Here is a 17273-nt window from a genome sequence, read left to right as displayed (position 1 = left end):
TGCCCGTTTTCCCTCTCATCTCCGCCTAGCCCCTCTGCACAGTGCACCGACCCAAGTCGCGCAGCATAATCCGAAACCCCCCTAGACCCGAAAGTACGCTCGTGACCATGGGGTCCGGATCAACCCCGTTTTACCGCAAACCGTCATCGGTTTGTCCATTAGACTCCCTAACCCAGCTATTTCCGATCGTCCAATTTAATCGGAGGGTCCAGATGCCCCTATACCTAACCCACTAGCTATATATAGAGCCAACCCTAAAAACAAGGAGGCATGTCCCATCCAAAATCCCCTCGCCGCCGCCACCCACTGGAAAATTCTCCTCGGAATCATCCCAGATCTAATTCCCCCAACCAGCTCGCCCGCAAGCTCCATCCTCCCTCGATCTGAGAGCCACGGCCTCGATCCCCCCACAGCTCCTATCTCCGTAGACCCTGCGTAGCTCCTCCATGCTTTGCGCCCTCCTCCTCTCCACAGCCCATGGCAGCAGGAGCGTGCTCCTCGGCCTCGCAAGTCGTGCAGCCGGACCCTCGCTCGGGCTTGTTCTCGAGCACCAGCACGAGCTCGCCGGCCGCGGCTCCGACGAGCAGCCCAGAGCAGCCGAGCCCCGCCAAAGCACGTCCTCCATGCCTCTGGTGAGGTGTCCTACTGCAGCTCCTCTATTTGCTTATGCTTTCCCTGTCTCATCTCCCTCTTGACGCAGCGCCATGGAGGTTCTCGGAGCTCTCCCGCGCCCCCGTTTGAGCTGCAGCTCCAGCACCGATCCGGGTCGCCCCTCTGCCCTGCGCTCCTCTCCTCCTTCCCTCTCTCTTATCTCTTTCCTCTTTTCCCCCGCTTTTCCTCTCATCTCTCTCTCTCAGAATTCTTTCTCTCGCTGTCAGGAACAGACGGCTTGGAGACGAACATGATCCGGAGCTCGCCGGTGAAGACCGCAGGAGCAAGGAGCTCCACCGTCCGGGGCCTCGTCTCTTGGCGGGAACGGGTCCGCACCGAGTTCCCAAGCCCAGATGGGTGCCTGCTCGAGTTCATCTCGGTCTCCCTCTGCATCTTCCTGCCATGGCTGCAGCCTCTGCGTCTCCGCTGTGAGTCCCGTACCAGAAGCTTTTCTAGATCCGTTTTTTGCTGCAATGGTTATCTCGAGCGGCCATTAAGTTTTGCCACAACAGATGCAGTAGACGGTGTGGTTGCTCCGTCGTGATTACAACCACGAGGTCCCTAGTTCGAATCCTGGATGTGCTAATTCAGTTTTGCCTCGTATTGGTTTCATTGCACCCTGCCGTAGGGCTAATCTTTAAGAGATAACGCTCTCACTTTCACCAATAGTGTGCACAGCGCAATGGCAGTGCCTTGCAACTCCAACTGTGAAAAAAAACAATGGAGTGGGATTTGATCCCAGGACCTCACAGTTGGAGTTGCAAGGCACTGCCATTGCGCTGTGCGCACTATTGGTGAAAGTGAGAGCGTTATCTCTTAAAGATTAGCCCTATGGCAGGGTGCAATGAAACAAATACGAGGCAAAACTGAATTAGCACATCAAGGATTCGAACTAGGGACCTCGTGGTTGTAATCACGACGGAGCAACCACACCGTCTACTGCATCTGTTGTGGCAAAACTTAATGGCCGCTCGAGATAACCATTGCAGCAAAAAAACGGATCTAGAAAAGCTTCTGGTACGGGACTCACAGCGGAGACGCAGAGGCTGCATCCATGGCAGGAAGATGCAGAGGGAGACCAAGATGAACTCAAGCAGGCACCCATCTGGGCTTGGGAACTCGGTACGGACCCGTTCCCGCCAAGAGACGAGGCCCCGGACTGTGGAGCTCCTTGCTCCTGCGGTCTTCACCGGCGAGCTCCGGATCATGTTCGTCTCCAAGCCGTCTGTTCCTGACAGCGAGAGAAAGAATTCAGAGAGATAGAGAGATTAGAGGAAAAGCGGGGGAAAAGAGGAAAGAGATAAGAGAGAGGGAAGGAGGAGAGGAGCGCAGGGCAGAGGGGCGACCCGGATCAGTGCTGGAGCTGCAGCTCAAATGGGGGCGCGGGAGAGCTCCGAGAACCTCCATGGCGCTGCGTCAAGAGGGAGATGAGGCAGGGAAAGCACAAGCAAATAGAGGAGCTGCAGCAGGACACCTCACCAGAGGCATGGAGGACGTGCTTTGGCGGGGCTCGGCTGCTCTGGGCTGCTCGTCGGAGCCGCGGCCAGCGAGCTCGTGCTGGTGCTCGAGAACAAGCCCGAGCGAGGCTCCGGCTGCACGACTTGCGAGGCCGAGGAGCACGCTCCTGCTGCCATGGGCTGTGGAGAGGAGGAGGGCGCGAAGCATGGAGGAGCTACGGCTCGCGCGCAGGGTCTACGGAGACAGGAGCTGCGGGGGGATCGAGGCCGTGGCTCTCAGATCGAGGGAGGATGGAGCTTGCGGGCGAGCTGGTTGGGGGAATTAGATCTGGGATGATTCCGAGGAGAATTTTCCAATGGGTGGCGGCGGCGAGGGGATTTGGGATGGGACATGCCTCCTTGTTTTTAGGGTTGGCTCTATATATAGCTAGTGGGTTAGGTATAGGGGCATCTGGACCCTCCGATTAAATCGGACGATCGGAAATAGCTGGGTTAGGGAGTCTAATGGACAAACCGATGACGGTTTGCGGTAAAACGGGGTTGATCCGGACCCCATGGTCACGAGCGTACTTTCAGGTCCAGGGGGGTTTCGGACTGGGCTGCGCGACTTGGGTCGGTGCACTGTGCAGAGGGACTAGGCGGAGATGAGAGGGAAAACGGGCAGCGCGGCAACGATTTTTTAAAACACCGACAGACGTCCGACGGTAGACCGAATACGGTGCCGCTACGGTCGACCGTTCGGGTACCAGACGGACTCCGATCGCGACGAAATTCGAGAGGCGACCTGGCTATATTAAAATAGGACCGCACGTCAAATCTCAAACCGATCAGAGAAAGTTTTACGCACACTTTAAAAACAGGGTTACGACGGTGTCGCGGGCGCATGCGTGTGCGGTCGGGCTCAGAACGAACAACGAAGAGAACCGGCAACTAACGACGCATGCAAGTTTGAAAACTGGCGGCAACGAAGATGCCGATGCAATGCAGATGATGCACATGATGCAATGATGATGCAACAAATTAAAATAACCATACGACGAAAACGGAATAAAGGGGGAACCTTCTGGAACGTCGGCATCGGGCTGCCACAGAGATGGAAGCTGGGGAGAGAGTCACGTCCTACCTTGACTACGATCATGATGAGATCATGGTATATTACAGGCCTGCTGGCAGCGATGATAGTTCACTTATTCTAGACTATGACCTTGAGGCCGCACCCCGAAATGTCTAGTTAGCTAGCTAGTAGGCATGCATGCATGACATATCTCATGTTGGTACCACCTCCAGTTTAGTTGAACTTACATACTTGTATTATTTGCCTATTTTTGATACTTTTCTAAACTATGTCACTAAGTGTATATTGTTGAGCTTAGATTCTGGTATGGCATCGTACAGTATAATTATTGTTCTTAAACTTCGATTATGCTATCATTTTGTCTGGATCACATTGATGTACAGTTTTGATTTAAACTTGAAAATAAATTTTTGACATCGCACTAACATGTAATGCCACTACTAACGTATATTATTGATGGCGTCCGCCACATGGCAAGTCACAAACATGTCAAATATTGTTGGCCTTGTTTCCAATGCCAACAGTATTTTTTAACAATGACGTCATATTGACGTCCGATCTTTACATCGGCAAATTCATTTTTGCCTCGCCATAGCTAGGCTTTTCTGCACTAATGATATGTTACTTCATTAAAATATTATAAAAGTGCATAGAAAGCATACAAAGATTGATGTAGATATAACATGAATACGTTATAAATTATAGATACATTGGAGATGTATCATCGTTCACCGACAACCCCACATGTTTAATGTAGGTAGGGATCGAACAGGTTGTCGTTTGAAAGCGAAGCAGCCGCATGCAACATGAAGCGACGAGGGCAACGCCCTCGGCCAGCTCCAGTGAGCGGTTGTGCGTGCTCTCAACCGGCATGGATGCGGCACTGGTGCTCTGGGAGGGTGCTGACCACTTCGAGCAGGAAAGCGTGTGGGCGTAGGAAATAGGTTTTTGGACCGGCCAAGGTTGTTGGACGCGGGCGTAGCATCGATCTGGATGCCTGTAAAGCACCCCGCCCCTTCCCCAGATTATTATCGGTTTACGAAGAAAATCATGTCTGAAATGGCCGGCGGTCGATATAGATCCGTGTTGGATGACAAAACACGTTCGGGCGGCGCAATCTAAACGTTTACGGATGGTTTGAGGGTTAAAGTTTGCGGACGATTTAAGAGTCAATGTTAAAGATGCTTTTACTACTTTATCAGTACTTTATCAATTGAGACGTGCCAAGTTATTTCTAGTTAAAATCACACCTTTGTTTAGAAACCAGATCATAAGTGTCACATCCTCCTCGCCCACACCTCTGTTAGAAACCAGATCATGATTGTCACATCTTCCTCCTAAACCACTGACTCCGGCTCTCGGCTTATACGGCCACGGGAGATCATAAGGGAACGGGAGGAACATGACAACAGCTTGTGAGCCACTGGAACATTCGTCTAAACCTGACCTATGGATTATTGTGCCACGTTCGGCTAACCCAGGAGCAATCGGTCGCCATTTTCATATGGTTATACACATTTCTATTTTCTAAGCACAAGACGCGAAATTATGAGAATTATTTTCGTGTTGTCCTCATGTAGAAAAAAAAGAACTCGTTACAAAACAAATGTCCAAAAAAAAAGGTGAACAAAGTCCCTCCAAAGAGATTCATGTGACGGAAAACGATAGGCGGCGAGGTGACCCGATGGCCCACACACTGTTCAAGTTGCCTTGCCCTTTTGACAAGTGTCGTGCTGCCCGTGGCCTCCTGCTCAGCTCAACCCCGTTCGTCCCTGCAGCTGCAAGAGCATAAAGCGCGCAGTCGCGCGCCTCAACCTCCAACCCCTCACACCCTCCATTTCCTCCTGCTTCTTGTAGCTAGGGGAGCCGCGTCTGCACTCTCTGGCCATGGCAGCTTCGAGGCTGGCTCTGCCGCGGTTGATGCTGCTGGCGATGCTTGTACTACTAGTGGCATTGCTCGGTGTCGGTGTCGGCGTCGACGGAAGGAGCCACCCACACAAGAAGCCTCCTCGTGCCGGCGTCGGCTCTCGGCACAGCAGGGTTGGCGCGAGCGTGGGCACGGTGGCGTCGTCGCCGGCTATTCCGCCGGACGACGACGGGGCGCCGCCGCCGGGCGGCATTGTCCCGTCTGACCCGGCCACGCCGTTCCGGCCGGAGCCGTGCGTGTTCGACGTCCGGGCGTACGGCGCGACGGGCGAGAGCACGGCGGACGACACCGAGGCCTTCCGGGCGGCGTGGAGGGCGGCCTGCGCCGTGGAGTCGGCCGTGCTGCTGGTGCCGTCCGACGGTACCTTCACCATCTCCACCACCACCTTCTCCGGGCCGTGCAAGCCCGGCCTCGTGTTCCAAGTACGTACGCAGCACTTGAGCTTGATCAAAACCATGCGCGCGCGGCTTGCCGGTGTTCACGGGTAGTGACGCAGTGCACGGCTACGGCGCCGAGCGGCTACTTTTTCACTCTCCCCGGAGATCATTTCTCTCGTTCTCATGATTCATGAAGCCACGAGAAGAGCGGAGAGAAAAGCTAACGAGAAATTGACTGGGAGTCACGTGTGGTAGAGGAGACAAGGACTGGGTGGGAGGAGTCACGGAGAGGAAAAGACCACAGCTTCACGTGTGCACTCCAAGAAAATGTCCAAATCAAAACTGAAAATGCTTTCTAACCAACGTGACGTCCCATGGTGGGTGCAGGTGGACGGGGTGCTGATGCCGCCGGACGGGCCGGACTGCTGGCCACCGTCGGACAACCGGCGGCAGTGGCTGGTCTTCTCCAACCTCGACGGCCTGACGCTGCGCGGCGCCGGCACCATCGAAGGCAACGGCGAGGAATGGTGGAACCTCCCCTGCAAGCCCCACAGGGTACGTTACGTATCACTATCACACCCCCAATTAAGTCCCAGTATTTCTGTCTGGTCTACACGCACGACACGAGAGGCAGCATGCATCTCAATGATCAGACCACTTTTGCTCGCAGGGTCCGAACGGGTCCACGCTGCACGGGCCGTGCGACAGCCCCACGGTATGTATGCGTTGCAACGCAGCCACGCTTGCTGTGTACTAGTAACAGAACATGAACTTCTTTTTTTTGGTGCCTGTGGACGATGGCTCACGTACATGTGTGCTGGTGCTGCAGCTCATCAGGTTCTTCGAGAGCTGCAACCTGGTGGTGCAGGGGCTGAGGGTGGAGAACAGCCCCGAGTTCCACTTCCGGTTCGACGGCTGCAGCGACGTGCTCGTCGACGGGCTCTTCATCAGCTCGCCGGCAAACAGCCCTAACACGGACGGCATCCACGTCGAGAACACAGAGCGTGTCGGCATCTACAATTCCAAGATCAGCAACGGTACACCTCTCCACGCACGCAACACAACTGCCGCCTGATGTTGTACAGTACATAACTTTGCTGTGTCTGTATGTGTGTGTGTGACGTGAAGGCATCGAATTTACTGTATTTATTTTGTTGGTGTGCAGGCGATGATTGCATCTCAATCGGGACCGGGAGCTACGACGTGGACATACAGAACGTAACGTGCGGCCCTGGGCACGGCATAAGGTAGGCTAACGCCCCGGTTCAGTCCATTGTTTTCTTCACACATGTATTTTTTTTAAAAAAAAATCTACTATCTCACTTCCATTTTCTCTAACTAACCAACATATGCAATAGACCAAAATTAAACTGAATTGTGAAGGTGATAGATATGTCGTTTACAAAATACAAATATAGCCGAAACATACATACATACGGCTCAGCAGAAACCAGCAACGCATCCGAAAACATCCAAAGGGTAGTCTATAAATGCACGATGGCATCATCTTAGCTTCCACCAAATAAATAAATAAATAAATACTTGCACCATGTCTCTAGCCGCTCGTCGTGTTATGCACCGTGATTCGGCGTCCCAGGTCCCGCACTACACGTGCCAGCTCCTGTCAACCACGTACGCAACTTTGGTTGGTCAGGTCACATGACCATTCATCTTGCCGCGAATAAACCTCTTACCCGCAAAAAAAAAAAAAAACAGAATGTGGCAGAGCACACAGAGGCATGCATGCATGCATGCGTCGGCAGGGCACTGACTCGTATGATGGTCTTTGCATTTGCAGCATCGGCAGCCTGGGCGTGCACAACTCGCAGGCGTGCGTGGCGAACGTGACGGTGCGGGACGCGGTGATCCGGAACTCGGACAACGGCCTGCGGATCAAGACGTGGCAGGGCGGCATGGGGTCCGTGTCCGGCATCACCTTCGACGGGGTGACCATGGAGAACGTGCGCAACTGCATCATCATCGACCAGTACTACTGCCAGGACAAGCGGTGCATGAACCAGTCCACGGCCGTGCACGTCACCGACGTCTCCTACGCCAACGTGCGGGGCTCCTACGACGTCCGGAGCGCGCCCATCCACTTCGCGTGCAGCGACACCGTGCCATGCACCAACGTCACCATGGCCGAGGTCGAGCTGCTGCCCTTCAGCGGCGAGCTCGTCGACGACCCCTACTGCTGGAGCGCCTACGGGGCGCAGCAGACGCCCACCATCCCGCCCGTCTCCTGCCTCCAGGACGGCGTCCCGGACTCCCTCCTCGACAACCCGGATCTCAAGTGCCGGTGAGTCGCTGACAACGGTTGCATTTGCATGCGCTGCGGAGATTAAGTAAGTGAGACCACGCTCGAGTCATGTGGAGTTGTACATGTGTGTTTCTGCTCCCTCTCTCGGTGCGTAGCCTCCCGGCCGCTCGAATTTCTTATTGCCATTAGGTCACTTGTGCTATGGCCTATGGCTGAATTTGCGCTTGGTTGTTGCTTTTTCTTTTTCTTTTCGCACCAAAAGAAACAATGGCTTGTGTCGATTCACATGTTCCTTATACATGTTTGTTCTCAATGTTGATGTTCTGCACTGTTTTTTTTCTCCTTTTTTAAGGGTCCGGAAGGAACCACACTTCGTTAGATAAGCATTGCGATACATATTACAACAGGACCCAACAGAAAAAAAAAACTACGGAAAAGTCCCTGACTTTTGTAAAAAGGACCACAAACATAGAATGAAAAAAGCGATCGGGTCCGAGACAGCTTCTTGTCGGATTCAACCACACCAACACCGGGGACGAAACCACTTGGATCTCCATGGTTTCTCCTCCAGCAGCCAAGCTCACCGGAGATGGAAGACATGTACTCCGAACAAAAACTGACCTGCCTCCCCTTTGGCATCTAGGCCGGGAGGAATAAGCATGGCCGCCTTTCGACCAGAAGAATCGATGGCGTAGCGAAGAAGGCCGGCTGCCAATCGTGGGCGTCGTAGTTCTGCGTGAAGCACCATCGATGGTGAGCTCTCACCCCTCCGTTATTTCCATCTCTCTACTCCTCCCCTTTTCCTCATCCACCACCACGGCGGCGGCAAAAAACGAAGGCGAGCAGAAGATCCTTTTCCACATCAGGAAGATACACGACATACAACGCCGGATCCACGCATTCTTCACCTCCTCTGTCTCTCTTTCTTCTCAATGAAGACAAGAGATACTCGGGAAGAAGAAGAAAACTGAATCAAGCACGCCATAACCCTCCTTCACTCCTTTATCTTGGGGAAGGGCCTCAGATCCAGGCACATGGTAAGCTCCAGTGACCTTTATTCCAGCCAACATGGCCAAAACGAAGATCCCAAACAAGAAAGAAGGGCGCAGATCTGGTTTATTGGGGAGGAAAGTCCTACAACTATACATATGGCACAAGAACCGAGCCCCCCACCCACTCACCGCCGGCCACCGTGGCCGCCGGAGATGGGAGGGCGAGGGCCGGAGCGGGGGTGGAAGAAGGGGTCAGAGATAGAGGCAGCAAGGAAGCCAATCTCGGCACACAGGCCAGTTCAGAAAGTCCCATTCTACAGTGTCACAAAATATGCTACGAGACTATGTGTGTGACGTTTCTTTTCTTCTTTCTTAACATACTTCACGGTCAATGTTTTCGCAATATATAAGCTTAGGGCATCTCTAATGCACGCCCTCAAATTGACTGTTGTGCGGACGCTGCAGGCCATCCGGTCACTGCTCGGTCAAAAAAATCAATCTAAACGGGCCTTTTAAATCGGCCTCAAACTAGGAGCGAAGTCTAACTAGGCGCAGCGGATGCACTCGGATGTACAAGTTCAGGCCCCACTCAGAAGCGGTAACAGCCCTACGTCTCGAGCCCTGAGGCTGATGTTTTCTTATAGGGTATGAAAGGTTACAAGGTGTTGAACCCTTGAGTTGGAGCCTGAGAGTGGCTTATATAGTTGCTACCATGACCGACTGAGCTTCATTACAAGGTAATTAATGCTAATAAACAGGGAAGTTACTAGAAACGACACCTATAACTATCAGTGTTACTGGTAACGCGAGCCTTCATTGCACTTCATGTGATGTATTAAGTTCTTAGCCGTTCCAGCTTCTTCGGTGCCTTCTCCTTGTTGTAGTCCGAATGACAAGATGCATTCGACTGATGCAAGGTGATCCGAGTGACTCCAGGCAGACCGAGTGACGGTTACCGAACTGAGTGAGGTCGAGGCTACATTGGTGACTTTAAGGACACTGATGACCGTCAGGGGTCTTAGGTGGGCCTAGGGAAGCAGGACCGTAGGCCTACCCCTAATGTACAATCCCATAAGTAGCCCCCGGATCAGTTGAGATTTTGTAGACCGAGTGAATGACTTCCTTCGATATCCCCGGTGTTTGGAGATTCTTGTGCTGTAGCTCGGGGCTGTGTCATTCAGACTCTCGGCAAACCTCCACGGATTCAACAGTTACGAATTCTGACTGTCCGGCCATGCGGGTATGCCCGCACTCGGTAGTGATAGACTATCTTTCGGGAAGATAGATTCCATGAGTTGGGTGAATGAGAGTTGTGAACTCTGTGTGCTCAACAAACGAGTAGGGACGAATCTCCACTCGCACTGAGGCAAGGACGGTCAGGTAATCTTCACTGATTTCCCGAATGAACAGAGTCCCGCGGGGGGGGGGGGGGAGCGAAAAGAACACTTGGCTCACCTCGTCAAACGCCGTGGATACGGAATCCATTCGGGATATGAGACATAACGGTTTTTCACAACTTTTTGAATTGAGGGAGAGTTTGCGGGCCGCGGTTTCGGCGGAGACGCAGGTAGTGGAAGTAGTGGGGTGACGCCCCGATTTCCGCGCGTGTGATGTCGCTGTCATGCTACAGCGCACGCCATCCTCGGGATACAGCAGATCTTCCTCGGGCAGGAGATGTACTCGATGGGGAATCTTGCAGTTGGGTATTTAAGGCGTGAGGCAGAAGAGGGACAAGACCGTGCCCCATAATTAGGTTCTTTCCGTCCCCCCTTCCTCCTCTTGCCACCAAAAACAAGAACCGCCGGCTGCCTCCGTCGATTCCCGGCGCCGACCTCTCTGCCGACCACCATGGTGAAGGGAGCGGCGTCGAAGGCCGAGCGGCCCAAGAAGGGGTCACGTGGATCTTCCTCGAGCGCCGGAGTGCTCCTGCGAGGATGGATACAGGGTGACTGGACGTCGTCCCGAGTCTTGGAGGGGTGGTTGCTGGAGCTCGAGGGCGAAGGCTTGATCGCCTAGGGGAGCTAGCGACTGCGCGGGGATAGCGAGAAAGAGCCGGCGCCCAGAACGACGAGCGAGTGCTCTTGGTAACGCACACCAAGAGAGGTTTTTCTCTGCTCCACACCCCCTTTTCCGAGCGTCTCTTGCTTTCTTCGAGGCTCAGCTCCATCACCTGCCGCCCCAGTGTTGTCTCGTATCTATCCGCATTCGTGTCTGTGTGCAAGAACTTCCTTGGGTGTCACCCGCATTGGGGTTTGTTGAAGCGCATGTTCACGTGTCGAGTGATGGCCATGAAGAAGTGTTCCTCCTCGGGGGGAAGAACCAATGTAGTGCAATTTTGTGGTGGCTTAGGCATTCAGCTCAGGGGCAAGAGTAGCTTTTCCTAGATGAGTTTCTCGGACTCGGTTAAGAACTGGCAGGGCTCTTGGTTTTATTGCCGAGACATCTCAGTCGGCGAGGGTCACTCAGGCCTCCCGCCCTATACTGTTGATATGATCCAACCGGCCCCTACCTTGACCTTGTCCATAGAGGAGAAGACCGATGCAAAAATCTTGATGATAGCAGTGGTTTCCTTGATTCGGAAGGGTGTGAATGGGATGGATCTTCTGGAGGTGTTATTCCAGCATAGGATCCAGCCTCTTCGGGCCAGAGTGCACCCAATGTGGAAATATGAAGGGTCGGATGATCCGGCTCGAGTCCATCCTGAGGAGCTCGGGGAGGAGGCGATGGAGAATAAACTCAAGGCCATTACCCTAGTGAGAGATAACCGCAGAGGCTCCAGGCAGGTGAATCCCTTCACGACGGACAATCAACCGAATGAGGTGAGTCATTGATACGTCCATTTTGCATCATGCTTTCATGCTGATATTTATAGCTTTATGGGCTGTTATATTACTTTGTGGTACCATATTTATGCCTTTTCTCTCTTATTTTGCGAGGTTTATTTGAAGAGGGAGAATTCAGGCAGCTGGAATTCTGGACTGGAAAAGGAGCAAATCTGAGTCCCCTATTCTGCACAACTCCAAATGCCCTGAAAATTTATGTGTAATTTTTTGGGAATATATAAAAAATACTGGGCGAAAGAAGTACCAGAGGGGAGCTACCAGGGCCCCACAAGCCTGGTAGCCACCACCCCCTGGTGGCGGCTACATGGCTTGTGGGCTCCCTGACGGCCCACTGGCCCCCCTCTTTTGCTATATGAAGGGTTTCGTTCCCAAAAAAATCGAGAGGGAGTTTTTTCGTGGTTTCGCCGCCGCCACGAGGCGGAACTTGAGCAGATCCAATATAGAGCTCCGGCACGAGGATCCTGCTGGGGAAACTTCTCACCCGGAGGGGGAGATCGTCGCCATCGTCGTCACCAACACTCCTCTCGTCGGAGGGGAGGCATCTTCATCAAATCTTCATTAGCACCATCTCCTATCCAATCCCTAGTTAATCTCTTGTAACCAATCTCCGTCTCGCGACTCCGATTGGTACTAGTAAGGTTGCTAGTAGTGTTGATTACTCTTTGTAGTTGATGCTAGTTGGATTACTTGGTGGAAGAGTTTATGTTGAGATCCTTGATGCTATTCATTACACCTCTGATCATGATTATGATTATGCTTTGTGAGTAGTTACTTTTGTTCCTGACGACATGGGATAAGTCATGTTAATAATAGTCATGTGAATTTGGTATTCGTTCGGTATTTTGATATGTTGTATGTTGTCTTTTCCTCTAGTGGTGTTATGTGAACGTCGACTACATAACACTTCACCATACTTGGGCCTAGAGGAAGGCATTGGGGAGTAGTAAGTAGATGATGGGTTGCTCGAGTGACATAAGCTTAAACCCGAGTCTATGCGTTGCTTCGTGAGGGGCTGATTTGGATCCACTAGTTTAATGCTATGGTTAGACATTGTCTAAATTCTTCTTTCGTAGTTGTGGATGCTTGCGAGAGGGGTTAATCATAAGTGGGATGCTTGTCCAAGTAAGGGCAGTACCCAAGCGCCGGTCCACCCACATATCAAACTATCAAAGTAACGAACGTGAATCACATGAACATGATGAAACTAGCATGACAGAAATTCCCGTGTGTCCTCGGGAGCGTTTTTCCTCCTATAAGACTTTGTTCAGGCTTGTCCCTTGCTACAAAAGGGATTGGGCCACTTGCTGCACCATTGCTACTACTTGTTACTTGTTACTTTTCGCTTGCTACATTTCACCTCACTACATCATCACTTGTTATAGCTACTTTCAGTGCTTGCAGTTATTACCTTGCTGAAAACTGTTTACCAGAGCCTTCTGCTCCTCGTTGGGTTCGACACTCTTACTTATCGAAAGGACTACGATTGATCCCCTATACTTGTGGGTTATCAAGACTCTTTTCTGGCGCCGTTGCCGGGGAGTGAAGCGCCTTTGGTAAGTGGAATTTGGTAAGGAAACATTTATATACTGGCTGAAATTTATTGTCACTTGTCACTATGGAAACTGTTCCTTTGAGGAGTTTGTTCGGGGTATCTTCACGACGAACGGAAGCACGAGGAGTTGTTCCTCAACCTGAGGTACCTACTGAAAATATCTTTTATGAAATCCCTTCGGGTATGCTTGAGAAACTGCTGGCTAATCCTTTTACAGGAGATGGATCTTCACATCCAGACTTGCATCTGATCTATGTAGATGAAGTTTGTGGTTTATTTAAGCTTGCAGGTTTGCCCGGGGATGAGCTAAAGAAGAAAGTCTTTCCTTTATCTTTGAAGGATAAGGCGCTGACATGGTATAGGCTATGTGATGATACTGGATCATGGGACTACAATCGGTTGAAATTGGAATTTCATCAAAAGTTCTATCCTATGCATTTAGTACACCGTGATCGGAATTATATTTATAACTTTTGGCCTCGTGATAGGGAAAGCATAGCTCAAGCTTGGGGGAGGCTTAAATCAATGCTATATTCATGCCCCAATCATGAGCTCTCGAGAGAAATTATCACTCAAAACTTTTATGCTCGGCTTTCCCATGAAGATCGTACCATGCTTGACACTTCTTGTACCGGTTCTTTTATGAAGAAGGATATTGACCACAAGTGGAATTTATTGGAAAGAATCAAACGTAACTCTGAAGATTGGGAGCTGGAGGAAGGTAAGGAGTCATGTATGAATTTCTAGTTTGATTGCGTTAAATCTTTTGTTGAAACAAACACCTTTAGAGATTTTAGCGCTAAGTATCGACTTGACTCTGAGATAGTAGCTTCTCTATGTGAATCTTTTGCTGCTCATGTTGATCTTCCCAAAGAGAAGTGGTTTAAGTATCATCCTCCTGTAGAAAGCAACATAGTCAAAACCAATCTAGTTGAGGAGAAAGTCATTGCTTTTAGTGATCGTGTTGTTCCTTGTGCCTACGCTGAGAAACCACCTTACCATGCTAGGAAAAATGATTATTCTAAAGCTCCAACTGTGATATGTAGGGGTTACATTAGACCCCTTGCACCCCCTGAGGAGATTAGAGTTGAACCTAGTGTTGCTATTATCAAAGATCTCTTAGCCGAAGACATAGATGGGCATGTTATCAAATTCTGTGAGGACTCCGCTAGAACTAAACCTCACGCGAAAGACAAATACAGACCTCTAGTTGGCCTGCCCGTTGTTTCTGTCAAGATAGGAGATCACTGTTACCACGGTTTATGTGATATGGGAGCTAGTGTTAGTGCAATACCCCGTTCCTTATATGATGAAATCAAAGATGAGATTGCACCTGCTGAGCTAGAACCCATTGATGTCACTATTACGCTAGCTAATAGAGACACCATCTGCCCTCTGGGAATTGTGAGAGACGTAGAAGCCTTGTGTGGTAAAACGAAGTATCCTACTGATTTCCTCGTCCTTGGTACTGAACAAGATAGCTTTTGTCCCATCATATTCGGTAGACCCTTTCTCAACACTTTCAATGCTCTCATTGATTGCATTAAGCAGACTGTCACTGTTAGTTTCGAGGGTGTGTCTCATGAATTTAACTTCTCCAAGTTTGGAAGACAACTCCATGAAAAAGAGTCGTCCGGTAGGGATGAAATCATTGCTCTTGCCTCTATTGCCGTACCTCCTACGGATCCTTTAGAGCAATATCTGCTTGAGCATGAAAATGATATGCATATGGAGGAAAGAGATGAGATAGATAAAATTGTCTTAGAACAATATCCTATTCTCAAGAATAATCTGCCTGTTGAACTACTTGGGGATCCTCCCCCACCGAAGGGTGATCCTGTGTTCGAGCTTAAATAGTTGCCTGGTACTCTTAAGTATGCCTATCTTGATGAGAAGGAGATATATCCTGTTATTATCAGTGCTCTCCTCTCAGAGCACGAAGAGAAGAAGTTACTAAAAACTCTTAGGAAGCACCATGCTGCTATTGGATATACTCTTGATGATCTTAAGGGTATTAGTCCCACTCTATGTCAGCACAAGATTAAAACCGATCTTGATTCTAAACCAGTTGCTGATCATCAAAGGAGATTAAATCCTAAGATTAAAGAGGTCGTTAGAAAAGAAATATTAAAGCTTCTGGAAGCAGGAATCATTTATCCTGTTGCTCATAGTGATTGGGTAAGTCCAGTACATTGCGTACCTAAGAAGGGAGGTATCACCGTCGTTCCTAATGATAAGAATGAATTAATCCCACAAAAGATTATTACTGGCTATAGGATGGTGATAGACTTCCGGAAACTAAACAAGTGTCACGCCCAAGATGCGACCCTATCCTCAATTTGGCACGAAGGCCTCGTCAGGGATAGAGGCGCATCTCGTCGTGTCGCTAGAATGGATATCGTTACAAGTACATGTACTGAAAAGATGAGATATATATATAGTTGGCTTACACTCGCCACAAGCTACATCAGAGTCACAACAGTACAATACATAATATCAAGAATAAGAGCAGGGTCCATCTACGGATGAAAACAAACGAGAAAAGAAGAACGACGTCCATACTTGCTATCCCAGGCTGCCGGCCTGGAACACATCCTAGATCGATGAAGAAGAAGAGGAAGAAGCAACTCCAAATGAACAATCAACGCGCTCGTGTCAAGTAACCTTTACCTGTACCTGCAACTAGTGTTGTAGTAATCTATGAGCCACAGGGGACTCAGCAATCTCATTTCCAAAGGTATCAAGACTACCAAAGCTTAATGGGTGAGGCATGGTTAAGTGGTGAGGTTGCAGCACCGGCTAAGCATATATTTGGTGGCTAAACTTACGAGTACAAGAAATAAGAGGGGGGAAGATCTACGCATAGCGGACGTGACTACTGGTGATCAAAAGAATGATCCTGAACACCTACCTACGTCAGACATAACCCCACCGTGTCCTCGATCGGAGAAGGAACTCACAAAAGAGACGGTCACGGTTACGCACACGGTTGGCATATTTTAATTAAGTTACTTCAAGTTATCTATAACCAATGTTAAACAAAGTTTCCACGTTGCCACATAACCGCGGGCACGGCTTTCCGAAAGATTTAACCCTGCAGGGCTGCTCCAACTAGTCCATCACAAATTACCACAAGCCGCATAGAAATCCTCGATCACGACTCTCGCGATCTCGTCGGATTCCTTAGTGGAAAACCTCAACTCTGAGATTACCCAAAGCATCACCGGAATCCCGATGCACAAGATATCTCGTCAAAGGTAAAACTAATCCAGCAAGGCCACCCGACGTGTCGACGATCCCGATAGGAGCCGCGTATCTCATTCTCAGGACACGACGGATAAGCGAAGCGTACGGTGGCCTGATAGAAATCTCCCGAGTTGCCCCGGGTTGGCCCCGCAAGGTGCTTTGTTTTGGACCAGCACCATCAGCACCGCCCCCTGTATTATGTAGAATTATTCCTCGGGTAGCGCTAACTCCCTATGCATTTTAAATTAACAGAATTATTATGTTGGGCAAATCGTACCAATGTTGGGCCTCGCCAGACCAGCTTTAATCTAAAACAAATTATCAAGGGGGTCCCCATAACAACCCCGATCATGTTAGGAGCGCTCAAATATGGAACATAACACCGGTAGCCGAAACTAAGGGGGCAAAGGTGGAACAAAACACTAGGCTAGAAAGGCCAAGCCTTCCACTTTTTACCAAGTATATAGGTGCATTAAATTAAATAGCATTTAATAGGGTGATATGACAAGGAACCCATGTTTTCACATGGAAGCAACTGCACCTGCAACTAGCAACGCTAACACATGGTTAAGCAAGCGGTAACATAGCCAATCAGTGGTTTGCTAGGTTGAACAGGTTGAAGGTTTTCATGGCATTGTTGAGAGGCTGATATTTAACATGTGGTAGGCAACGAGACATAATCGATAGAAGCGATAAAACTAGCATGTCAATGATAGTAATGGTATCTGGGGAAATGGTCATCTTGCCTGAGATCCCGCTTGGAAGAAGAATGACTCCGTGAAGCAGACGAATTGATGTAGTCGAACGGGTCCTCACTTTCCGTCACGCTTGCGGAACTCTATCGAGACGAAGCAAACCAGAAACAAAAATCAACACACGGAATTCACCACACG

The 17273-nt window shown here is 50.2% G+C and overlaps 1 protein-coding gene across 1 annotated transcript; it reads left to right on the top strand.

Annotated features, from left to right (window-relative positions):
- Positions 1 to 4785: 4785 nt before the first annotated feature.
- On the top strand, positions 4786 to 8060 carry LOC123410081 (polygalacturonase At1g48100-like). The gene is made up of 6 exons (XM_045102970.1): positions 4786 to 5532; positions 5875 to 6042; positions 6158 to 6202; positions 6317 to 6524; positions 6653 to 6734; positions 7286 to 8060. Exons 1-6 carry the CDS (start codon positions 5071 to 5073, stop codon positions 7788 to 7790), a joined length of 1470 nt encoding a protein of 489 aa, XP_044958905.1. The 5' UTR covers positions 4786 to 5070; the 3' UTR covers positions 7791 to 8060.
- Positions 8061 to 17273: the final 9213 nt, after the last annotated feature.

The sequence above is a fragment of the Hordeum vulgare genome, chromosome 7H, assembly GCF_904849725.1.
Source record: "Hordeum vulgare subsp. vulgare chromosome 7H, MorexV3_pseudomolecules_assembly, whole genome shotgun sequence".
Taxonomy (NCBI): domain Eukaryota; kingdom Viridiplantae; phylum Streptophyta; class Magnoliopsida; order Poales; family Poaceae; genus Hordeum; species Hordeum vulgare.
The sequence above is the reverse complement of the archived record's forward strand: the minus strand, read 5'-3'. Positions and strand labels throughout refer to the sequence as shown.